This window comes from Polypterus senegalus, chromosome 12 (genome assembly GCF_016835505.1).
Source record: "Polypterus senegalus isolate Bchr_013 chromosome 12, ASM1683550v1, whole genome shotgun sequence".
NCBI lineage: Eukaryota > Metazoa > Chordata > Cladistia > Polypteriformes > Polypteridae > Polypterus > Polypterus senegalus.
The window spans coordinates 92893991-92914529 of NC_053165.1; the positions used below are offsets into that span (position 1 = coordinate 92893991).

At 39.3% G+C, this 20539-nt stretch overlaps 1 protein-coding gene across 3 annotated transcripts in view; it reads left to right on the top strand.

Annotated features, from left to right (window-relative positions):
- Window positions 1–20321, top strand: part of LOC120541363 (keratin, type 1 cytoskeletal 11-like) — a 39426-nt gene extending 19105 nt beyond the window's left edge. Inside the window, exons 2-9 of one of the 3 annotated variants that reach the window (XM_039772916.1) lie at window positions 7356–7936; window positions 11249–11331; window positions 12148–12304; window positions 13603–13764; window positions 15385–15510; window positions 15996–16240; window positions 18731–18768; window positions 20075–20321. In XM_039772916.1, the coding sequence (XP_039628850.1) occupies window positions 7511–7936; window positions 11249–11331; window positions 12148–12304; window positions 13603–13764; window positions 15385–15510; window positions 15996–16240; window positions 18731–18768; window positions 20075–20100 (1263 nt within the window). In that variant the 5' untranslated portion in view covers window positions 7356–7510 and the 3' untranslated portion in view covers window positions 20101–20321. Of the gene's footprint in view, window positions 1–7268; window positions 7937–11248; window positions 11332–12147; window positions 12305–13602; window positions 13765–15384; window positions 15511–15995; window positions 16241–18730; window positions 18769–20074 lie in introns of those variants that run through there. The other 2 variants (XM_039772915.1, XM_039772917.1) reach the window with 2 other exon arrangements.
- The last annotated feature ends 218 nt before the right edge of the window (window positions 20322–20539 follow it).

Genomic DNA, 20539 nt, shown 5'->3' on the forward strand with positions numbered 1-20539 from the left:
GAAAGGTGAGGGATTTTTTGGTATTGTTTGTATTTGTAAATATTTTTCTAATATAATAATGTGCAGTATATGTATAATCATAATGTTTGAATAAAAATACATTTAGTAGTATTTATTAGAACAGTACGCAGAGCTTTACCAATAAGAATGATAAGAATAAGGTTTACTGAACTGAATAAATGGACTGAGCAGAAGCTGCAAGCAGACTGTTGACTTGCTACTAAAGTATAATGGAGTTTTCTCAGGTTTGTCCAGCAGGTTTCAGGAACTGAAAGTAAAACTGAAAACGTTTAAAAGAAACAGTGGTGAGGAGTAAAATCAGCTGAGCTGGTTGGTGTTTTATCAATACTAATAAAAGGCAAAGCCCTCACTGACTGACTGACTCGCTCCTCGCTCATCACTAATTCTCCAACTTCCCATGTAGGTAGAAAGCTGATATTTGTCAGGCTTATTCCTTACAGCTTACTTACAAAAATTAAGCAGGTTTCATTTCGAAATTCTACACATTTCGGTCATAACGGTCGACAACGTCCGCCATGTTAAACTTTCTTATTTATAGCCCCATCTTCACGAAATTTGGTAGGCGGCTTCCCTGCGCTAACCGACACCGATGTACGTGCTTATTTCGGTGGTTTGACGTCACTGTCAGCCGCCATATTGAACTTTCTAACGGTCTTTGTTACTTATGGGCCCATCTTCAAGAAATTTGGTACGCGGGTTCCCAACGCTAACTGAATCCTACTTACGTACATATATACGTCCATAGACTGCAGCTCTGTCGCCGTGTGAGAGTTTTTATTCCTCGCATCCCCGTTATACCCTCTGATCTCCCATTTCAATTCAAACGCATCCCATTTCCAGTAGGGCTCTGCTTTGCAATGACAATTAATAAGTCTCAGGGACAGACCCTACAAAAGGTTGGCATTGATTTGAGGCAAGATTGCTTTTCACATGGCCAACTGTACATTGCATGCTCAAGAGTAAGCTCAGCGCACAGCTTGGTCATATTACAACCGGAGGGCCGAACTGACAACGAGGTATACAAAGAGATCCTTAACAAATAATTATTGGTATATTTTTCCTCAGTTTAAAAAGTTTTACTTTTTGAAACAACTGAGTAGGACATTAGCGACTACTATGACTTCTACTTTCCCTACTACTACTACTACTACTAATAATAATATTAATATTGATTTTATGATTACTACCACTACTACTACTTCTATAACTATTACTACTAGCATTACTACAATTACAACTACTTCTGCTACACCAAGAACTACTACTACTGCAACTACTATTAGTATAAAAATAATTCTATTGCTACAGCAACTACTACTGCAATGCCAACAACAAATACTGCTACTACTACTACTATTACAGCTAATACTACCATTTTTAATTATAATAAAACTAATACTATTTGTACTACTACAACTGATGCTAATACTAATACTACACAATTGCTTCTACTACTAGAAATACTAATACTCCCCTTTATCTACTGCTACTAATATTACTTTGACTGCTACTACTTCTAATACTAATACTTTTATTACTACTTCCACTATCACTACAGCTAATGCTAAGACTGAATCTACTACAGTAACTCTAAGTTGGCAGAGGTTTTATGTGTGCCACTGTGATCTTGTGAGGGTTTTTCTTACACATTATTTTATTTACAATGGGAATCCAAACGACAGAGTGAATCTGACAAGGAGATGAGATGAGGCACGTGATACACAATGCTGAAGTGCTAATGTGCCCTGCTTGGTTATGATCAGTACTATGGCAAGGGTCATAATGGTCGGTGTCAGCTACTTCAGGGCTTCACAAACTGATACTGCCAAGCAAACAACCGCTGCAGTAACCTCCCCATGTTGGAAGGTTGCAGGTTCAAAGGGAAAGCATAAAAACTCAAACAACTGTATGGAACCCCAGAGCTCACCTACAGACGGATGGAAGACATCGCTCCTGCCTGTGTTTAGGACAAAAATTCTTTCCAGCACGCTGTCTCGATGTTGGACAAGTACCAATTGCAATAAACTCTGACTGCATCTGCTGTGGCCAAGTATAGCTCTTCTTTGACTATCATTTTATTGTGAGTGTTTAACCGATATTAAACAGAAGCTAAAGTATAAACTTCTATTACTGTTACTGACTCTTTCTTCTATTTAGAATCACCGCTGTACTGCTGTGAAATGATCTAAGATATATGTTAGTTCAGTCAAGTCAGCAATAACTAACTAACCTGCTAGATACACTATAATGCTACTGCTATTAGTAATACAACTACTAATAATACTACTAATTCTACAACTAAAAGTACTACCTCCACTACTAATATTACTTATACTACACCTAATACTAGTTCTATTATGAAAAACAGTAATACTACTACAAGCACTACTACTACTACTGTGTTTCCCCACAAATAAGACCTACTTTGAAAATAAGCCCTAGCATAATTTTCAGGCTGCTCTGTTATATAAACCCTACCCCAAAAATACAGTAAGCCCTCGTCAAGATCGGCAGCTGAAAAGTAAGGCGCCTAAGGCCAGGTTTATACTTCATGCGATGTGACGTGTGTGCCTGAAACATCCAGTAAATTCTGAGGACACCTTGCCACAATATCTCTGAAAAGGATTTTTGATGCTTCGGGGATGCGCCCATCCAGCAGCATCGGCACAAGACAGAAACTAAATCTCCGGACAGGGCAACAGCTCATCGTAAAGTGAACTCAAGCTCACACATACACTGCTGTCATTGTACCTTCACCAAATCTCCAAACCTTCATGTCTTTTGATGGAAAACTGAGCACACTGTGGAGACCCAGCCGGAAAACTAGCAAACTCCAGGCAGGGATCACAAGGGGACGTGACTCCCTACGAGACAGCAGCGCTACCGCTCTGCCACCGTGCCACCCATATGTGTAACTGTTAGCAGTATTCATTATTTGAACAAAGTTAACGATTTATCTGTAAAATGTAACATACATATTTTTAATGTGCAGAGAGCTGGAATATTATAAATTTAATGTGTTCTGTGTGGCGATGCTGCTTGCCGCTGCTGTCAGGTCAGGAGGAAGCCCCAGAAGCAAGTAGTGATTTAATAAGTGGGTCGGTTTTAAGATGACGTTTACGACAGTCAGCTTTAATGACAAAGTAAACTATGAGGTTAAAGTGGACTCGTCAAGTTTAAAGCTGAAATTTCCACTTTAATCAATAAATAGAAATTTTCATTATGTCCTTATTTTTTTTTCTCTGTGGCTGAAATACGCCGCCGTACATTCTGATGGTATTGCGAAGGTGTGAAAAAAAAACGATGGCACAGAAGGTGGTATGTGAGACTTTTAAAATATATCATGTCATTACTTTGAGAAATATGCAACGCTTGAATATCAAAGCAGTACAAATGCATTTGTTTGTCGGCATTTTGATTTACCACATTGAGCCATTCATCAAACATCAAACATCGAAGCACGCACATCAATCCTGGAGGATCCGAAAAGTGGCTGGAGTAGCAAGAAATTCAGGCTGAAATTCAGGGTTTGAATGTTGAGATTTATGACGATATTCCAGAAGAAGATGACATGACTGTATTTGGATAAAAGCGTATTGTTGTACATGAATATATGTAAGATATCCCCTGAAAATAAATACAAGTGCATCTTTTGGAGTAAAAATTAATAGAAGATCCTTTCTTATTTTCAGGCAAACACAGTACTACAACTAATACTGCTACTATGACTACTACTACTACTACTACTAATAGTAATAATAATTATAAAATGGCTATTACTACTGCTAATATTTTTACTACTACTATTACTAATATTAACACAACCAGTACTGATACAACAAAAACTACTACTACTACTACTACTAATAAAAATAGTAATACTGCTACAGCTATTAAAACTACTACTAATACTATTACTACTAATAATAATGCTACTAATACTAATACTTTTGCTACTAGTTTTATGAATATTAATACAACCGATACTGCTGCAACAAAGAACTACTACTATTACTACTACTACTAGCAATAGTAATACTACTACAGCTATTGAAACTACTACTACTACTACTACACTACTACTAATAATTAATGAATACTTAATACTTTTGCTACTAACCCGATACTGCTGCAATAAAACTACTACTACTTTTACTACTACTACTAGCAATAGTAATACTACTACAGCTATTAAAACTACTACTACTACTACTACTACTACTAATAATAATAATAATAATAATAAAAATAATAATAATAAGACTACTACTACTAATATTTTTACTACTACTGTTTCTATATATATGCAGAGACATTGAGGTGTGTTTGATTCTCCTTAAAATCTGGTCTTAGGATCAATACTGTTTAGAATTAAAAGCTTTCTTTTACTCTTTGAATAACTTTAATGTTATTAAATGAATGCCATATTTGCCCCATTGTGTGTGTGAGTTGCACTTGCACCCTGTCCTGGTCTTGTTCCTGCCTTGCTCCCGGTACTTGCTGGGACAGTCTTCAACTACACTGCAGGCCTACACAGGATAAGCAGGTTAAGAAATTAACAGACAGATGGACAGATGGATGGATGGAACTCACAAACCAGACAAGCAGCAGTGCTAAATGTAATAAAGCCAAGTTTCTCATACATATCAAATTAAGTAGGCTTGAGAATTTTATGTAAAGTAGAAACATTAAATATATTCAGCCAAATGTGATATCCTAATATGCCTTAGCTGTAACTGTTCAGTTGAAGTTTTATTTTTCATATTAATATTTTTCACTGAATTGCGAAATGGGTTTTAAAAGTATAATTTCAGGTACATTGTATTAAAAGTCTCCACAGCTCAATGGTGCTAATATTATTTTGTGAAACATACATATTTTGTATGTCCGAATAAAGGGTGGCATTTCCTATTTTGGTCAGTTTATGCTGTAGATCCATAACCAAGTCAAGTCAAGTTGGGGAGCATCCACTGGTACAGCGCATTGCCAGAGCCACCACACGACAAACAGCTCGGGATCCTGGTTGGCAACCCCCAGGCAGACACACAGTCCAGTCCTACCTTCTGGAAATGACCTTCTATCTACTGTAGTCAGGTGTTAAGTTGTCGACCCCTTGGCCTAGTCCAGCCACTTGGGTCCCCAACAATAAGGATCACCCTCGGGTGACACATGTAGTGCCATAACTGACTCTTCCTCACAATGCAGGTAATGTGCCTCATTCAGGATTCCGTGAACAACACAAAGTCAAACCAGCGGTACCCAAGGATTCTCCAGAGAGACACAGTAATGACGGAGTCCAGTCTTCATCTCAAGTTACTGGATAGCATCCATGTCTCGCAACCATATAGCAAGTCAAGAAGCACCAGGACTCAGAAGACTTGGACCTTCGTCCTGTTCCAGAGATATCGGGAGGGCCACACACCCCTTTCCAGTGACATCATGACCCCAATCCTCTCCTAATCCATCTACAGAATTCATAGGAAGAGTCACCAGAGACATGAATGTCACTGACAAGGTAAGAAAACCTCTTGACGAGGTCGACACTCTCTCCACAGACAGACACACTGCTGATGGCTGTGCCTAAGAGGTCATTAAAGGCCTGGCTCTTGGTTTTTATCAGGACGTTCACAGGCCCAGACACTCAGACTCCTCACTCAGTCTCTCCAGAGCTCCCATCAGAGCCTCCATTGACTCAGTGAAGATCACAGCATTGTCAGCAAAGTCAAGATCAGTGAATCTTTCTTCACTAACAGATGCCCCACAGCTGCTGGATGCTACAACCTGTCCAACACCCAGTCCATACAATCATTGAACAGAATAGGAGCAGAACACACCACTGACGAACCCCAGAATCAACTGGGAAAAATCCAGAGGTTCTGTCTCCACTCTGCACAGCAATCAAACTACAAGTGTACAGGCTGATCCATAACCACTGCATGCGTTTAAGCAATATTTTTCTTTCCCACACTTTATTAAATTAGCAAAAAATAAAAGTCTTTGTTGGTTGACTTAATTAATTTAGCTGCACCTTAAATACACAATGCTGGCAGGATGGCTAGTGGTGCTCTCTCATGGCTCCTGTGCCTTTGGATCAGATGATCCTCATGTGGACTTTGTGTGTTGTTCCTGTTTCTGTGCCAGCGCCACCAGCAGCTTTTCAAAGACTTGCCAAGTAAGGAAACTGTGCCAGTGTGTGTGGGCATTGAGAGCTCAGTGACAGACTCAGGTCCTGTCCAAATGTGGTTCCTGCCTTCCACTGCATGCTTACTGGAGAGCTTGCAGCTTACTGTGCCCATGATTCAAAAAGCAAGTGATATCAGTATTTTGTAAAATAAGCAAAGTAGATTTCCTTAACTCAGAGTGGCACATTATGTAGCAGTGGTACCTCACAGATCCAGTAACTCGTGTTTGAATCCTCACCCTGTCATATTCTGTGTCCACTTTGTATGTTCTCCCTGCATCTCAAGAGGTTTTATTCCAAATACCCCCTGCAGTTTTCATCTGTGAGTGTGAGTGCAGGGCCCCTGCTGTTTCCTCCCTTGTACTCAATGCTGGAGGGGTGGACTGGATTAAACAAAAAAAAATCATTAATTTGTTTTCTGAAACCTCCTTATTTGGTGTAAAGTTTCATGAAGCAACCAAAAGTCATGAACCGTAGGTGGATGTAAGTCCCTTTTAAAATTGTAAAAGAGTTTAGCGAACATACCAAATCCAACGGGGTATACAAGAAAGGTGATGTGTACCACCACTCTGCATTGTTTGACCATTGACTATATGAATTTAAATTTAGAACACAATATTCCCTTTCCTTTAAGTGATTCTGGAAATGGTTATCTTAAATAGTTCAAATCTCGATTGTCTCATGCCCTCCATATTTCTGTTCTGCGCTTTTGTTTGTGATCCTCAGCCTCCTCTTTCTCGCACCGGCACCGGCTTCATCCAGTGTTAAGATCAAACGTTCGAACGGTGAATCTCACCTCCGATAAGTCATTTCTTTAAGGGATTTTATCTTTTACCTCCTGCTATAAATAATGAATTATGTTTAAGTCGTATTAGCACATGAATAAAAATATCAGCACTTTTCATGTGTTATGTGTCATTGATTGTTTTCTAAAGCCGCCTTCCCCTCGGTGTCCGACTCCATCCACCCGGTGTGCCCCGCGGCAAGAGGGCGTGGCTACAGAGCTAACCGCTTAGCAGCAGACGGGGCGAGTCAGTTGTATATAAAGCACCCTGGCATCCCTGGAGTTCACACTGCCGATTGCTGACAGATAGACTTGTGTCGGTAGTTTCTCCAGGTCTGAACTATTCCTCATCTCAGACATGCCAGTAAGAGGAAGACAATCCTCCAGCGCTTCCTCCCATATCGTTAGCGGCGGGGGTGGGAGAATGTCTGGTTTAAGACTGGAAAGATCCATGGCTAGTGATGGTGGTGCTGGAAGTTATGGTTATGGAGGTTATAGTGGGGGTGGATTAGGTGCTGGTTTTAATGCTGTCAATAGTCTGGGAGCTGGTAGAGGTTATGGTTATGGAGATTTTGGTGCTGGTAGTGGAATTAGTGCTGGTGGTTTTGGTGGTGTTGGTTATGGTGGTGCTATTGGTTATGGTGGTGGTGGTTTTGGTGGTGGTAGTGGTTTTGTTGGTGGTGGTGGTTTTGGTGGTGGTTGGTGTGGGTGGCGGCGCTGGTGGAGGTTTTTTCTCAAGTAGCAGCATCAGTGGTGTCCCATTTATGTTAAATGAAAAGCAGCAGATGCAGAGTCTGAATGACAGACTGGCCACCTATCTCGATAAGGTGCGCACCCTTGAAGCAACCAACAAGGACCTGGAGAACAAGCTCAAGAATTTCCGCACGAGCAAAGTGGTCAGCAGGGATTTCACCTTGTACCAGGAGCAGCTGCAGCCCCTCCGTGACCAGGTATGCATACTGTGTGGATTGTCTGAATCCAAGACCACACACAGCATATAAAGTTTGTTGTGACCTTCTCAGGTTTTAGGTAAATTAAGTCTGATGGACGTTACGTGAAATCAGTGATCATAACCCTGGAGAACAGAAGTAAGTATTTAAGACATTATAATCACTGGCAGAGTATTCAGTAAGGGCTGCATACAGATTAACTTTAATGTCCCAAAGATATCTAATTCACCATGTTAGGTAGAACATTTTAAATGTCTTTGAAACTATACAAACTGTAAAGAAGATGCTTCTTATTTAATATTCTGTATATTTTCTTTAAGATCTCACCAGCAGCATAAAACAATCGTAATATACTCAGTTTGCATTTATTTTTCACATCAATACAAACTAACTCCTACAGTACATCCATCCATAATGTACCTGCTCTGCTTGGATATGCAAGACCACCAAGATTATTAAAGTAATTGAAGTATAAGAACAACCCCACATGTGCCTTTACTGGGGGGCTCTGATAAGAGAAGGATGTGAGGAAACAAAGCTGATAAGACACAATGTCGTAGTTAGTGCATTGGGGGAATGTGGGAGAAAAATGTAGCCTCTTCCTACCTCCGTCATAAATAATATTAAGGGGGGAACTAAAAAAACAAAAAGTTCATAAACGTTTAATCAAATGTAGGTGGTCTGGATTGAATGTGGAGTTTCATGAAAATAAGCTTTTGAACGTCAGACATTTCATTTTTGTGAAAGAGAATGACATTATTTCAGAAACATGAAACTGAAATGAAAACACTGGGTAAAATATTTGTAGGTTATTAATTTATTTAATTAAATGTTCATTTAGTGCAAAGTGTGGATATATAGACATCTCAGCTGAAGTGAGTCAGTCATTTTCTAATCCGCTTATTCCAGTACAGGGTCGTGGGGGTGCAGGAGCCAATCCCAGCTGGCAGAGGGCAAGGCAGGAACAATCCCTGGACAGGGCGCTGCTCAGAGAAAGTTTACATTTTATTGTTTTAAATGGTATTTTCATTGAATTGTTTGGTAATATTAATGTCGGAATGCATACAGCGAATTGTATTATATCTGGTAAATGTGTTGCTTTTGACTCTATGATTTTACATTGTATAAACATATATAACTGTAAATATCACTCTAATATCTAGATCAGGGTGTCCAACTCTGGTCCTGGTGGGCCGCAGTGGCTGCAGGTTTTCATTCTAACCATCTTCTAAATTAGTGAGCTGTTTTTGCTGCTGATGAACTTGTTTTTATTGACGTGACTCTGACCCCTTAGTTGTTTCTCTTTCCTTAATGAGCAGCCAAACAATAATGAGACACAAAACAAGCCACCACATGACCAGCTAACCTGAAAATAAAGAAAGGTGAAGGTCTCAGTCATGTTTGGCTGTTCAGGTCACCAAAACATCTTGACGGTGGTCTTAGAAAAAACAGAAAATGAGCAGAATGAGAACAGCAACAAGTCACGATATTTAATAACAGCTTTAATTAACAGCAAGAACTGGCTTCTCATTAAGAAACTGGTGGGAGTGGAATTGGCTGGAGTTTGATGTTCCAGTTTAGCCAGTCATCTGTTGGCTCGTTTCACATCACATTTCTGCTTGGCTGCCATTTTATTAAGAAATTCATCAAATTAGAGGTCTGAATCCTTAAAAACAGGCCAATTAAAATGAAGTGAAAAGGAGTTAATTAGCAGTTAAAACTGCTCGCTGATTAGGAAAAGGGTAAGAATGAAAAACTGCAGTCTCTGTGGCCCACCAGGACTGGACTTGGGCACCCCGATCTACATAAACCTTGTAATTTATATTGTTGTGTTAATTTTTACAACTGGGAACTTGAATGTCATGATCAAAACTTGAAAAATGTTCTTATAAATGCTAGTCATATAGGAAATCTCATCATGCAATCGCGTTGGATAATCTCTTTGGATAGGTTTTTCTTCTGTGTAGATTTCTTTTTAGTTAAATTCTTTGACAAAACATTTTTATTTAAAATTTTGGCTCATCAACTTCAATAGACATAAACGCCGAGCTTGATAATGTCATTTGTCACGTACATTAGTTGTACTTATAAATGGATTCGTTACCAGACACCCGTAAAAAAGCCGTTAACGTTCACGCGGACTGTCAGAGCGAATACAAACGAATACACCGTACGAACACCATTTTCCTTTTAGTTTGAATAATGCCGATGAGGTCCACTGCGACAACTTTGACTGCAATCCATGGAGGAAATGGAAGAAACTGCAGAGAGCGAAAGTCCGTCGGCCACGGAGTCACTTAACCAAGATAAGCCCCTCCTAAAATATCACGTCAAGCCCCTCAACCCCCAGCACTGAAATTGTTGAGCTTCAACAAAGTGTGGACTGAGGCGACGAGGAAATCACGTCTTTCGGCACTTTGGTACAGGCGGCATCGTCATTTAAACTTTTTCCTTTAAATTACAAAGTGATAAAAGAAGTGTGTGCTAAAAGAGTTACATAGACATACAGTGCCTTATTCATACAAAACCATTAAAATGGAGGGAAGTACTAGAACGGTGCTAGTTAAAGGTCACAAAGGTAAAAGTGCAATTATAACGAGTTTGAAGAGTATCACTTTTAAAATTACTGCGTCCGTAATGACACATTACTGGGTTGTGTGGTTCTCGTAGATCCACTGCTTGAGGTGCTTTCCATATAAATTTGGTTGTTTGGGCTTTCAAAAGGTTCCTTATATGTGAACGAAACAGAAATCTTTAATGTACAGTCGGCTAACTAGCAGGATACTGACAGATCAAGACCACCTGAACTTGTGTTATCCTGGTGACAGAGTATGCAGAGTTTGTGAAGTCTTACTGGTTTCCCACTCTTACCATTTAACAGCCCTGCTGGTTTGTGTGGCAATTCAACAATTTCAGACTGGCCCAGTGTTGGTGGGATTGTTCTCTGCAGTGGTCTTGACCTGTCTGTATGGCACCTGCTGCTGGTGGGATAGGCCTTTGCTGTCTATGGCCCTGTAAAATAAAAACAGGTTCAGTAAATGAGTGCCTGACATTTAATGGTGGTGCTGTATTCTGTACATTAAGAGTTAAATGACTGCAGCGGGTGTGTTTTGTGACCCTAACATTGTAAGAATCCTAAACAAGCATTCAGTTTTAAAGTGTACCATGTGAGGAGTGTGATTTTATTTCAAGATTTCTATTACAAAGTTTTATAATTTTTATAATTTTCAAATATAAGTAACCATTTCAGCTATAACAGACCTGAACTCCCCTGATTTTGCTATTGTCAGCTTCCATTTTTACTCTTGTCAGATAATTGCTGCCATCACTGAGAATTCTCGCCTGGCCCTGAAGATTGGTAATGCTCAGCTGGCTGCTGATGACTTCAGAAAAAAGTAATAACCCTTGAAGTTTATTCTTCTTAAATTGTTCATTTACTTACTTTTTGCAATTTTCTCCTGCAAGCAAAGATTTGTATTTTTTTAGATGCAGCTGTGATAATTTACACTGTTGTATAAAATACTGTAACACCCTCTAACTTAGTTCATTGATTTATTGTCAAAGGGGGGCACAGTCTACCCCTGGAGCATCAGGTTTTAAACAGCAGAGAGCCCTGGATGGAGCTTCAGTCCACTGCAGAGCCCACCTTTCTACAAAAGTCACTCACACAGGGCCAGTTTGTATAAGCTGGTGTGGTGAGGGAGTGAAAGCAGAGTGAAAAGAGACCCCCAACTCACACACACACACACTAATGGTGCATGGTGGTCCACACAGAGATGGTGAGCAGACCCTCAAGAGAGAACATCAGTGAGGCAGCAATGCTTACCACTGTACTACCATCCTGCTCAGCCTTTTATATGCAGAATTTATATAGAGAATCTTATTAAACTCTCATTTGCTTGTTTTAATGAATATTTTACGAGGGATGTTCAAAAAGTTCTGGTACATTTTTAACTATGTTTATTTATTAAGAATTTCAAAAACAAATGACATTTCTTTTCTACATAGTCACTTTCATTTGCGATGCAGATTTCCCAGCATTGTACCAACTTTTTAATGCCCAATTTCTTCTCCTCTCGCCTTCACCTTTTCCAGTGAAAATACAAAACTGTGGAAACTTTTTAAACGTCATTATTCTTTATGGCTCAGTTTATTTTCTCACAGCCATTCTTAAAAGCAACCCAACAGCAATACCACTTTGTTCTTCTCAGATATGAGACCGAGTACCTCATTCGCCAGACAGTGGAGGCTGACATCCTCAACCTGAAGAGTCTGAAGGAAGAATACGATTCTCACCAAACCAGCAACAATCAGGAAGTTGAAGCCCTGAAAAAAGAGATTGAAGAAATGACAAAACAGCATGGAAAGGTATGATTAACAGAAAAACGACTCTAAATCCACACTGTAATCTCTTCTTTAACATCAGGATGAATAATTTTTGTTTTTTTTAAGAAAAGTAGTATTGTGGTTTTCATATGATTATTAGAAGAAACAAATTGTTTCTGTTTTGTCTCACTTTCCTTTTCAACCTCACTTTCTACATGGACATTTCTCTCTGTTACTTTCCTTGGACTCTTGAATAACATAAGAGGTTTGACAAGCGAGAGGAGACCATTCAGTCCCCCAAGCCTGTTTGTTAAGCTAAATAGTTTAAATTCTCCGAGTCTTTCACAGTAGGATGTGTTTTCGGTTGTTCTCCTCGGCACAGCTTCAAGTGTTTTGTTGCATGGTGGCCACAACTGCACACGATTCTCCAAATGTGGTCTCAGTAGTACATAAAATAGTCTGAGCATAACATCCCTCGATTTATTTTTAACAGTTTTTATGGTATAAAGTAGCATGTACTCCATGGCCGCCTCAGTTTCCTCCTACCTTATGCCACTAATTTGGCTGCAGCTGTACAACTAAATCCAGGGGTTTATCAGTTGCTCTTTCTTCCAGTTTTGTTTTTGACTATTGTTTAAAAACACAAGTTTTGATTGGAATGGTTGGTTGGTTTATTACTTAGCTGGGAAGACTTCTTAATGAAAGGATGAGGTGGACAGGCACCCGACTGGGATGTTTACTGGAATCTCTCCTGGTCAGAAGTCCATTGTAATGGATCGACATGGCAGACTGCTTCCTAGGGTCGTGTGCTCCTCCAGTACACTGGGTGCCAACATCCCTCTATATGGGAGTTGTAGATTTGGTGGGTAGCTCTGTATGGGGTCCTCGGGGTGGGTGGCTCTCTTGTCACTGGGAGGTTCTGCTGACCCAGAAGAGCTTCCTGGATGTAATTTAACAGCACAGGAGGTACGAACAGGTCTGGTATACAGGAAGCTGCTGTACTTCATCCACTTGGGGTTGGGAATGGAGGACGACAAAGCTTACCTGGGGAGAGTGAAGGAAGGAACAGGAGAGAAGAGATATAACTATATGACAGACACACAAACACAACACACACGCATATATACATAAGTAAGAGAGACACAAACACAAAGGAATTAATAGCACCTTTGAAACTGTATGCCTATTTATTTAAACCAGGCTATTGCTGAAATCAACAACAGCATATAAATATTCAAAAGTTAATGCTAGTGCTGCTAACTGATGTCACATTGCTAAGTTTAAATAGTGGACATCATGGATGTCATCATAATGCCTCCCACATTTTCTCTGCTCTTTAGAGTGTGAGTATCCTGAAAGAAGAGATGTCCGGCACCGTGAGTGTGGACGTCACCACCACTGAAAGCCCAGATCTGAAACAGATTTTAGATGACTTACGTGCAGAGTATGAAGACATCGTTCGTAGTAACAAGCAGGAGCTTGAGATGTGGTTCAACAAGCAGGTAAGAGGCAGACAAGTCCTCGCAGTCCTGGTGTACATTCTGGGGAGGCTGCTCCACCTGGGTTTGGAGACCTTTCTGGAAGATAATACTTTTTTTATTTTTAAATTCAGTATGTACAACAATTTAAATAATCAGAGAATTTCTATCCTCATCAGAATAACAGATCATGACATTATTGCTTTGAAGGAGCTTTTCCTTCTAGGTCTTACCATATAACTCAATTTAGTTTTCTCTGTTGACCTTCTGCAAAACAGTTTGTGATCAAGTGATCTGCTGGCCTCAGTTTATTGTAATTTGACAGCTGATGGTTAGTCTTGTAGAGGCAACATAAGACATCTTCTAAAGTGATTAGATTGTATATACACACATAACTATGATAGACACACACACAAATTATTGACACCTTTGAAATTGTATGCCCGTTTATTTAAACGAGACTATTGCTGAAATCAACAGTTGATTTTGTGCTGAATCCCACAAAAGCATAAGCCACCAATCCTGTCACTTCCTCAACCTTCTAATTCAAAATGACGGTGACAAAGTGTTAGGCCCCTGGAAAACGCAGGCCAGAAGGACAAAGAAAACAGGTCCTGGGGACAGACGGGAGTCAAGACAAAGCCAATGCTTGTTACTGGGATACCTGAAAACCATTTCAAAAGGCTTTCAATTCTTGGCTATCAGGTGAATTCATTTTGCAGCTTCTTTTTGACTGTTGAGTATTTGTTCTTAAAAAGGATTTGACAAGACTTTTGAACTCCAGATTTTGAATTTGGACTTGTCTTCTCTCCTGATCCTTTTCTCTTTTTGCTCCAATGTGCTTTATTTAAATGTACAAAAAACTTAAATTGCCAAACAGCATCTCCCACAGAGCTAAGTATAATTACGCCAATGAACAAATAACGAGACATGCTGTCACACAACTGGGCCTCCATGTTGAGGTGCACACAATGCTCTGATGCTCACAGCCTCACAAACCTAGAGAAACATGAAGCAAGACAGAATATCTTCTAAAATGTAAAAAGCTGAAGGTCTCTTTGCGTTTTATTACAGAATACAAATCCATATTGATAAACTTGTCTCCGACAAATTTTGCAAATATTCTCCACTTGAATTTTTGATTCAAACTTTTTCCCCTTTGAGATCTTTATGTAATGATCTCACTTGAGCTTTATAATGGATGTAACTACAAGAGGAATTTTTTGGAACTTACCAAGATTATGGAAACTTTCTTTCTGCACTGGATTTGTTCATTGAAATGTTAGATTAACGCTAAAATTTTTCCCCCTGTGGAATTTATTTACTGAACTTATCTGCCTTATTTTACCTCAGGCAGTGTCAGGTAAGGCTGCTGCAATAAAAATGCAGGAAGTAAATCCCACTGTCACTTATATATAAACAAGAAGTAAATAGCTAGACACAATGTCTCACATTTAGTGTCCCCCATTTCTAGAGTACACATTCACACAGTATACTCAACATCCATATCCACACTCCTACTGCGATATACAAATACACAAACTTGGACTCCAGCTATGTCACCTGATGACTCAATGGCGCCACCTCTCTGTGCTCTCCAGCTCCTGCACTCCCACTCAGTACTGTCCTGTTTCTTATCCACAGGTGGAAACTAAGCAAGCTGCAGCCATCCAGGAAACAGATGTCAGTGAAAGCTCAAAGATAGAAGTGACGGAGCTTCACCATCAGCACCAGAGCCTACAGACAGAGATGGACACCTTGCTGGTCTCTGTGAGTAACTTATTGTGACTGCATGTCTCTGATGACTGAGGTGTTGTGGCCCATTATTTAAAAAGGGTGGGCATTGTGTACTGCACCAGTTTAATATACGGACTGGGCTGTGGTGCTGGGTGGTGGTACAGTTCCTAACTGTGTCACACTGAGCAAGTCATTTAATCTTTATATGTGAAAAAATAAAAATATAAAATATTTAGATACATTACATTAGATAAGGTGTCAGACAAATATACAATAATAATATTTTAATAAGAATTGTTCACTCTGATTACTATTAAAAGACACATTAACCCCTACTGACAAATAAAGTTCTGTCTAATCTAATGTAATCAAATCATTAAGAACATCATGCAGCTTCAGGTCTTTAAAATTTAAATGAAGTCTTAGTTGACCCCATAACACCTCCAGCTTTTGCAGATGTCACCGGCCCATTCCTGGACACAGAGCTTCATTTTTTTATTATTTTATTTTCCATCCAGAAAGGCGCCTTGGAGGATAACCTGGCAGCAGTGAATGGCCGCTATCAGATGGAGCTTCACCGTTACGCTGCCTTGGTGGGCACCATGGAGGGGGAGTTGGTGAGCATCCGGAACAGCATAACCTCCCAGTCTGAGGACTACAGGAGCCTTCTGAACATCAAAGAGAAACTGGAGAAGGAGATCGCCATGTACAGGCAGCTGCTGGAAGGAGTGGAGCTGGGCGCTGGTGGAGCCTCGTCTGCCATGTGAGCTTCTCTTCTGTCTCCTGCTCTCCTCCACTCTGTTTTACTTTGTTAGAGATGGAAGGCATAGAAACCATTTAGGAATTCTCTTCTCAAAATTACATCTTCATGAAAACTGAAAAAAGAATATAATATATAAAATTGAGATTCTTTTCTTTAATTTAGAGCCAGAGATTTAAAGCCTGATGCTGCATTGAATATGATTATGGAAGGGTATTATGCATATTAAAAATATATTCTTTCTATAATTGTCACTAACTGTACAACTTTTAGATGGCGGGGCTTTGCAGAACCATTTTAGTAAGTCAGGTTTTTAGAATCTTCTTCATCATGAGAAAGAAGAGAAGAATGCACAAGTTGACTCCTTCTTCTGCATCCACATTTGTTTACACCTCCAGTCAATGAGCTCTAAAGACACCAAGACCCCTGATGTGTCTACAATTATCATCCAGTGCCCACCAAGCCCATTATGCACTTGAGATGGCTAAACTTCCACCCAATGCCAACACAGAACACATCACCCATTCACTTTTACTCGACACACAAGAACTTCATGAGACAGCCAGACTTTAGCCTGCTGCTGCCAACTCTGCACACATCAGCCTTTCTAATGAAGCCCATAGAAACAGAGACCCTTGAATTAACTAAATGTCTATCCACGACCACTTTACCTGATGCAAGAACAGCTCAAAAATCATTAAAGAAAGAAAAACAGAAGTTGAAAGCATTTCCAGAAAACACCCCACACCATTGCAATGGCTAAACATCTGTCTGATGTCCTCAAAGCCCACTTTATTCAATGCAGTGTTAAACGTCCACTTGTTGATTTCATTACACAGGCAGCTACAAACATATGTCACCCTCCCGAAGGTTAATATTCACCCAATGCACCCCGTTACACTTAAGGATCCTCTCAAAAAGAAATCAATCTGATGTCCACATGGTACTCAATACATCTCACTTTAGTCACAAGAACCTGCACTACCCAATGCCTACAAAACAACCATTAGAGGACAAAACTTCCATCCAGTGTCCGCATTACAGGTGGCCTCTCATTCAGCGACTTGGGGACTTAAAACAAATAAGATCCATCAAACAGCCTACCCATCTGTCCAGTCTCATGAAACTTAATGGATTTGTATCTTTCTGCTCTGTCCTCTCACCTTCCAAGTGAACAGAAAAGACAGCACTGCTGTTGGGTGAAACTGGACAGAAGTTGGGAGGGACACTTGGTCACCTCACTATAGAGTTACATTATCTTAGCAAAAGTATGCCATTCTGAAGATAACCCCACAAACCCGCTGCTCTTCTCAACCTCCACCCACTTTTCATTTCTCATTTTCAATTGAATTCCACTAAATAAGCCGAGCGCTCACAGTGTGATATAGAAAGACTTTAAAATAAATATCTAAACAACTGCCAGTACACCGAATCTGCAGTGCTGTGCATACGCCAGTCTCACATTCACTTCAGAGTTTTTTTTGGGTTTAACTTTAGACAAATGTTTATTTCTGAACCCAAAGCCCAAGACCCTGACTTTCCACCAATGAAATTAACCTCTAAAGATTTTTGTGGACCATTCAATGTACTGAAACAAAGTAGTTTCATAACTCTGAAAGTGTATCTCTTTTTACTCTGGCATAGCGGTCACCCTTATCAACCGCAAGGTGGGAGGTCTACAGGCCCAACAGACCTTCTCTCCGGATCTCCACAAAGAAAGTTACAAACAATATATATTGTTTAATAATTAAAAAAAGAAACAGATATTTTGTGCATTTTTACGCTGAAACGCTGATGTATTGTGTCAAGTGACATAATAGACAGCAGACAGGCAAACTTGAGAATATGCGCATCAGACAGTGAGTAGTAAATGAAGAGAGTAATCGTGATAAGAAAATGACTTAGTGCTGCTGAAATCAAGCAACTGGCACAGCAAGCCATTCCCAAACTAGCAAAGGCTTCTTCTGCTTGTCCTCCTTGACCACCTCCTCCCATTGACAATGACCTCAAGCATATTTAAAATGGTGTGCCAAGCATCCTAACAGCTCCAGACTCAGGTAGAACAAGGATGTGTACTTTAATAATAATAAGTAGATAATAACAATGGGTCTCAAAATGTTTCATTGTTATGTTTTAATGCCACAGCAGTTTTACTCTGAACTGCAACAAATTGTCCAGTCATACTGCAGGTTTCCTTCTGAAACTGTAATGTGAATCTGCTTGAATGTTTTCTGATTTTAGTGAAGATGGAAATGAGTTTGAATTGCAGGAGAGCAGCCACGGAGTATTTATAGAGATGAAAGGATAAAAAGAGTGAAAAATTGTGAAATGCAGGAATTGGCCAAGCGTTTCTTAGGATCCTATTAGTACAGGGATGGGTTCACTGTGTTGTTTTCTTTGCTTCTCTAGATTTTCCTTACAGTTATTTTTAGGATTAATAATTATTCAGTGTGAAGTGTCCTAATCTTAAACATCTTTTTCTTTTTTTCATAGCAGTGGCAGTGTTACACAAACCACAGTGGTTACCAAAGGTAAGATATATGTATGTAAGATGTATGCACTTATAATCTAACTGAATTTAATTTATTCTAAACTGAACTGATATAATATAATATAATATAATATAATATAATATAATATAATATAATATAATATAATATAATATAATATAATATAATATAATATAATATAATATAATATAATATAATATAATATAATATGCACATTGGAAAGCAGTGCTTCCTCATGGGTCCAGTACGCTGGGTATTAATCTGTTATGTGGTCCGTGCTAATATAATATTTGTGTATTCTCCATATTTCTGTGTGGTTTTCCCCTACATGTTCAATGTTTACTTTCAGATCCCCAGTGACAGGCATGTTAGGTTGCTTTGCTTTTCCAAAATGGCTTTGTGTGTGCAGGAGTGGGCTCAGTAATGGACTGGCATCTCTTTAGTGCTGCTTCCTAACTTGTGCCCATTACTGCCGACACTGACTACGGCCCCATTTAATTTAAATTAAGTTGGTTTGATAATATAATATAATATAATATAATATAATATAATATAATATAATATAATATAATATAATATAATATAATATAATATAATATAATACAGACTATTACCTTCTTGGACAAACAAGGGTTGAGAGTTATTGAGGCTGACAGTCGTGAAGCGGTGCTGGCAGTGAAGCTCCACAGCAGTCTGATGGTCGATTTCAGAAGATCTCAGTTGTTTCACCGGCATACGCAGCACAAACCTGACAAAGTGTCTAAAGCAAGCGGAGTTTTAATTATTTTATTTTGTTATGTAACACCAATGTTTTTGCCCTCCCTTTATTAATAACAGCCTTCTCAGACCTGCGTAATGTAATTGAGGAGCTTAGGGCTTTCATTTCTTAACACAGAAAATTCATTCAACAAAGTAAATAATGAGGGATGAACAACACAGCACAGCATAACATTCTGAAACGTAAAGTATGAAAAGGTAAATAAGGAAGAAACAAATTAAATCTAAAATAATGACTAAATACTGCAAATAGTAAAAGTCATCTTTTCAAGACAGGCATGGTATTTCTAAAGCATATTCACAGCTTACTGGGTTACACAGAAATCAAAATATAAATAAATAAAAAGATTGTGAATCAGCCAATGATTATCTGATGTAGTGTTTTACAGAAAAACACTCTTCTATATTCATTGTTTATTACAAAAAAAAAATAATGCAATGTATTTATTTTAATATTCAGTACTCCCCAGTCAAGCCCCCTCTGTTCACCTTCAGACCCCTTTGACGTCTCGGCTGCTCCTCTAACGTTGTCTTTCTCTGCTGTTCACAGAGGTGAAGACAGAAGTCAAGGAATAACACAATGGAGACCTCAATGCCATCATCAGAGAGAAGATGAGGCTCAGCGGGTGACTTCTTGGACCTTTAAAACAATTGCAACGCAGACAGAAAGAGAAGCGTCTTCACTTGGCTTGGGTTTTTAGATCCTACTTGGTTTGGGGAATTTTCTTGGTTCTTGTGCTACTTGGGAAGGCAATGCTTGAATCCTGTGTGACAATAAAGAATTATGCAGCATATAACGTACTGCCGATGTGTTTTTTCTTATTAGTGTGGAGCAGCATACTTTATACTGTTGAGCTTCTGTCAAAGTAGCTGCACAGGTAGTTGGTTTGTCTGCAAAGCCCTGCTGCTTGGTGTACCTCCAGTGATCCCGTTGGGGCAACTTCACGCTCATCAGGTGGGATTCCCCATAGATGTCTTGCCCTTTTATCCTCAGAACACCTTCAGGTGGTGAGAA